This window comes from Chiloscyllium plagiosum, chromosome 21, assembly GCF_004010195.1.
Source record: "Chiloscyllium plagiosum isolate BGI_BamShark_2017 chromosome 21, ASM401019v2, whole genome shotgun sequence".
Taxonomy (NCBI): domain Eukaryota; kingdom Metazoa; phylum Chordata; class Chondrichthyes; order Orectolobiformes; family Hemiscylliidae; genus Chiloscyllium; species Chiloscyllium plagiosum.
This window is the reverse complement of record NC_057730.1, coordinates 48,949,760-48,955,759: the sequence shown is the minus strand read 5'-3', so window position 1 is coordinate 48,955,759 and position 6,000 is coordinate 48,949,760. Positions and strand designations below refer to the sequence as shown.

The window sequence follows — 6,000 nt, the reverse complement described above, 5'->3', positions numbered from 1 at the left end:
GCCAATCATCTTAACCTTGTCAAAAATCCTGACACGATTACCCTGGTTCTCGAACTGCTGAGTAAAACCGATAGTGTCTCAGGATTACAGGAAGTTTTGGGTTGGAATATTCCTCAGCCAAATCCATTAACTCTTTCAAGATTTTAGCATTTGGTGCCTCACTGAAAATTAGGCTCCTAATAACTGAAAAAACTGCGAGTCCACAAGCTGTCTGGAGAATTATTTATTGCTTTTCATCTGCCTCAATGTCATTTGCTTGGAAAAAATAATGCATTCTTTCCACATACTGGGACCCGTCTTCGCCAGCAGGATCGAATAAGTCAAGTTTCCCAAATAACGGCATGATGCCAGAAATGCTTATCCCAATGACTCTTGCAAGCAAATCTTTGCAGGGATGTATTTTTCTCTCGTTGCCACTGAACTAACTCTATGAAGTCTGGTATCCTGTCACCAAGTCACCTTTTATTTACATATGCATAGTACATGACACTGACCAGCTCAGAGCCAGCAGAACCCCTGACACTCCTATCATCCAGGACTCCCTGATTGGACCAGGTTAACAGCCCCAATAAGGGAACTCATATTCTATGATATCCACCAGGTTGACCTTGTTCCAATTACATTTACCAGTCAGATCAACAGAATAAGAAGCATTGGCTTAAATGGTCTGTGGCATGAAAGGGTAGAGATAAGGGTGTAAAGCAACTAGCAAATCTTTTGGAAGTTAATGTAATTTAACCAAATATTCAATGCAAAGTAGCATTCCTCACCTACCTGTTCTACACCAACTGTTGGTCCTTTATCATCACATTGTAAAGTCAGAGTATCAGGAGACACCTTATTGCTTTGTGTTGCATTTGAAATATCTAGTAACAGAAACCAAAATAAATCAAGAGTAAACATAACATTTAATGTTATTGACATTATTGACAGTAGAGAAATTAAAGACGGTCTGAATGAATTAGGCCATAAACCTAAACACAATCATACATATTTCAATATTAACAATTTTAATCTTGGAACTATTAGTTAAAAGCTGTGTTGGTGCAACATTCTATTTTAAACAAATATGTTCTTTATGCCTCCATTATAATATCAGATATACAAGTAATATTAGAAACATTAGCAGTAATTACTAAACTCATCAAGTTTTATTTGAAAGATGTCCAGAATAAGCACTGTAGATTATGGGTCAGACTTGTGGTTAAGTTGACTTTAAAAAGAACACTGCCTAACATTTATGTAAATTTCTGGAAAAACTCAACAGATCTGACTGTTTCCTTCTCCACAGATATGGAGTTTAAAAGTTCAGCTGAAAATGACACTGCTTTGAATGCCTGAAGATCAAAAGATTTATCATATTCAACTCCAAATGTTAATTGTTCCACCATAGATGCTGCCAAAGCTGTTGAGTTTTACCAGAGATTTGCTTTTAGTTCTGCTTTCCAACAACTGCAGGCTCCCTTTTAAATAATGCTACTGATTTTATATTCTTATACTGCTATGAAAATTTTGATCAAAATTGATACAATTTAAGCTATTGTTTTACTCAATTTCTTTTACATTTAGCAATATACACTCTAGTTATGGTCTAACCAAGGTTTACAGGGTTAGCACTATTTCCCTGCTTTTGTACTTAAGAGGTTTCCAAAAAAAGACTGCACTGCTATTTCAAAAGATCACGTCACCTTCAAAGATCTATTCACATGAATCACAAAATCTTGTTTCTGCACACACTTTAGAACTATGTTATTCAGTCAATATTTCCTTTCCACAAATTGCACCAACTTGCATTTCTCTGCATTAAATTTCTCCTGTCATATCTGTCCATTTCGCAAGTCTATTTTCTGTTGCAGTCAATTGGCATTATCCACACACACTCAGCCATACCACCAAATTTGGAATCATCAGGAAATTTTGCAATTTCACTCTGTATTCCAATGTCCTAGTCATTTACGTACATGTATGTAAACAACAGCAGGTCCTAGCACTGAGCTGAGGGGACATTGTTAACCAGCCTTTTGACTGAAAAAGGACTACTGTATTTGCCATGATCCTGTTTTCAGTCCTTTAGACAATCTTTTATCCATACTGACAGTCAACATCCTATTTCACAAAATCATTAACTAGCCTTTTATATGGTACCATGCCAAAGAACTTAAGATTACATGAACAATAACTGCTTTCCCTTCATCAATTTTTTATATTACTTCATCAAAAATTGAATTAAATCAGTTAAGCATAACCTACTTTTTATAAATCCATCCTGGCTCTCCTTACCTTGCTCAAACTTTTCTAAGTGCTTTTTGCATTCTCCACACCTCCCTCCCCACCACATAATTATTGTTTCTAAAACATTATGCTACATTGATGCTAGACTAACTGGCCTCCAGTTACTAGGAATCTCCTTGCCCTTATACAATAAAGGTTGCATCATGCTTGCTGCTCTACAATTCTCTGGCATCTCCGCAGTATTGAGAGAAGATTGGAAAATTATATCAAACATGTTGGCCAAGTCCAATCCAACTGGCTTCAAGTACCCGGAATGTAAGCCTTTCAGACTTGATAACTAATCAATTTCAGCATAGTCACAGTACTTCCAGTAAGCTGAAATTGAATTTTTGCTCTATCCCTTATCTCTATTATATTAACTTCTACTGATATTTTATCAGCTTTAGTTTCCTTGGTAAATACTGATGCTAAGTACTTATTAATAAATCCACACTTTGTACTCTGTTCCAAAGCATACATTACCCTCTTTGTCTTCATACTACTTACTATTTATATTTGCTTGTTGGTTGAAGATGTTTGTGTTACCTTTCATCTTAACCACCATTCTCTTACCTTTTCTCTGGTCAGTTGTATTTTCCTCATTACTTCCATTTTCAATTTGATTTAGTTTACACATGGAGAATTATTTGACATGCATAATTTAACAAACTCTTATTTGGTTTCATCATAATTTTTAAAAGATCTTCCATCATGCAAGGAACTGTACCTTTGGTTCCCTCATCTTCTGCTCTTGTAGGAATGAACTATCTTGTATTTGAAACATCACTTCATTAAAGATCTAGTGCCCTGTTAAGAGTTTATTACGGTCAATCTTTTGTTTCAGTTCATTAGAAGTTAACCTACTTCAGACTGTACTTTTCTTTTCTCTATTGCTAAAATAATATGCTAATCACTCTCACCGAAGGTTCCCTTGAAAAGACTTCAATCAACCACCACAAATCTCAGTTTCCAGAGGTGAATAAGAACACACTGGTCATGAAAATTCTCCTGATCACATTTCAGAAATTTCTATTCTTCCACACCTTTTACTCTAAAAATATGTTAATAAATATTTAGGAAGTTAAAGTTCTCTTGACGTGGCCACTAAGTTCCTATGCATCTGATTTCTTTGCACATCTGCTCCTCTTGCTCAATCTCACAGAATAGTCCTGGTAGCATGACCATACCCTTTATACTTTTTAAACGCTAAACAAATGGATCTTTGACTCTTTCAGGATACGTGCTCTTTCCAACATTCCATTCTCCCCTATTTTTTCTGAAAACTTTGTATTCTTGTAAATTAAGATCCCAACCATTTTTTTAAAGCTAGTCTCTATTAATGCCACAATATCATATTTTCTCACTGGTATTTGTACTCGTAACTGACCAAGCTTATTTTCTATTTTATGAGCATTGCAAACCTGTCTTTGTATGCCTGGCAGATCTTGTTCTGCTTATATCTACTGTGGTAATTTTTCCTTTTCTACCACAATGTGTGAAATGTTCATCTCAATATGCATCTTACGCCTCTTTGCTATTTGTATTTGTTGGCCCTTCTACCAACTTAGTTTAAATTCTCCCAATCACTCTCATGAATCTTGCCAGTAGTGCATTGGTAGGGAGGAGGGACTTGGGGGAGGGGCGTTGGATATGCGATAGGTGGAAGGAGGTTAACGTGAGGGTGATAGGCCGGAGTGGAGGTGGGGGCACAGAGGTCAGGAAGAAGATTGCAGGTTAGGAAGGTGGTACTGAGTTCGAGGGTTGGGATTGAGACAAGGTGGGGGGAGGGGAAATGAGGAAACTGGAGAAATCTGAGTTCATCCCTTGTGGTTGGAGGGCTCTTAGGCGGAAGATGAGGCGCTCTTCCTCCAGCCGTCGTGTTATGGTCCGGCGATGGAGGAGTCCAAGGACCTGCATGTGCTTGGTGGAGTGGGAGGGGGAGTTGAAGTGTTGAGCCATGGGGTGGTTGGTCCGGGTGTCCCAGAGGCGTTCTCTGAAACGTTCCGCAAGTAGGTGGCCTGTCTCCTCAATATAGAGGAGGCCACATCGGGTGCAGCGGATGCAGTAAATGATGTGTGTGGAGGTGCAGGTGAATTTGTGGCGGATATGGAAGGATCCCTTGGGGCCTTGGAGGGAAGTAAGGGGGGGAGGTGTAGGTGCAAGTCTTGCATTTCTTGTGGTTGCAGGGGAAGGTGCCGGGAATGGAGGTTGGGTTGGTGGGGGTGTGGACCTGACGAGGGAGTCACAGAGGGAGTGGTCTTTTCGGAACGCTGATAGGGGAGGGGAGGGAAATATATCCCTGGTGGTGGGGTCTGTTGGAGGGATGGACTATAAACACAGCCCAGGGCGAAAAAGTGAGGACTGCAGATGCTAGAGATTAGAGTTGAGAGTGTGGTGCTGGAAAAGCACAGCAGGTCAGGCAGCATCCAAAGAGTAGGAAATTCAACGTTTCGGGCAAAAGCCTTTCATTAGGAATGATTCCTGATGAAAGGCCTTTACCCGAAACGTCGATTTTCCTGCTCCTCGGATACTGCCTGACCTGCTGTGCTTTTCTAGCACCACAGTCTCGACTATAAACACAGCCCAGCCAGCAGTACCTACATCTAGAGACTGAATGCAAAAAGTTGTTTTCATTGACTAAGCCAGTTTATTGAACTAGAAAATCTCTGGGGATGACTTCAAAAGAATTTTTCACTGCAAAAACTGGATTGCCTATCACATTATTGATGTAGAGTTGAAGGTATTGAAGTGAATTGTTTTAAAAGTCAGTGGACATAAGTTCTCTTTGCTGATAACAAATTCAGCTATTTTGATCAAAATGAGACAACTATATTATAATCTAGCATATTAAGTATGACACCAATACATAAAATGAATTAAATTAGCTAAATTAAATCTTGTTCCATTATCTATGGAGTACAACATTTATTCTGATTTATAAAAAAACAAGAGGACGAGGTCTTATCAATGTCTTCAATTTTGAAAACTTATTTGTCTTAAATTGCCATCTCAATAGATGTTCTCTAACAATGTTCAAAAAAATGACCAATTCCCATACGATTGGAACTTTCAGTAATTTTCTGCAGGTGTACAATGACATTGTACGTTCACTTTGTCTTACTTTAATTTATATTTACTTAGCATCTCCCTAGGCGGCCTTGTAAGGGTAGAATCTCACCATATGCGAAAGATTAAATCAATTCTATTTTAGGTGAAGAGAGAACGTCCAAACAATTTCCAAAGGGGCTCTCCCATTCTCCTGCAGTAGCTTTCATAGATTATAACTTTAGCATATATCTTAAATGGGAAAGATCAATGGACACCTTGCAGAAAAATAATTCTTCTTTTCCGTCCCCCCCCACCTACTTTTCCAGTTTTGATTACAAAATTATCTTTCTTTTCATGGTGGAGTGGGTGGGGGAGGTGAAACTCCACTTACTACTTTTGTCACATCGTGACTCAAGATCGAGAACTCAGTAGCATGCATGGAAGTAAATTGATGGGATGTTGTCTACAATTTCAGATATTGGACTACAAGTCTAGTAAATTCCATCTCCTTGATATTTAAGTTAGTTACCACTGTAATGTGTACTTGATGGAGTTACAGTATCCAAGTTCTTTGGTAGTGGAATATTCCATGCAATCTCAGCATCCTCAGGTACAAAATTTGAAGTTCTGAGAAAAGATAGTTGAAAAAGAAAGCCATTAGTGAGCTATTAGATTAAATCC

General features: G+C 38.4%; 1 protein-coding gene across 4 annotated transcripts in view; it reads right to left on the bottom strand.

Moving 5' to 3' along the window:
• Positions 1 to 6,000, bottom strand: part of LOC122560846 (activating transcription factor 7-interacting protein 2-like) — an 84,740-nt gene that overhangs the window by 11,951 nt on the left and 66,789 nt on the right. For all 4 annotated transcript variants that reach the window (XM_043712002.1, XM_043712003.1, XM_043712004.1 and 1 more), the window contains 2 exons: positions 5,849 to 5,946; positions 775 to 866 (listed from right to left, as the gene is read on the bottom strand). In XM_043712002.1, the coding sequence (XP_043567937.1) occupies positions 775 to 866; positions 5,849 to 5,946 (190 nt within the window). The remainder of the gene's footprint in view (positions 1 to 774; positions 867 to 5,848; positions 5,947 to 6,000) is intronic.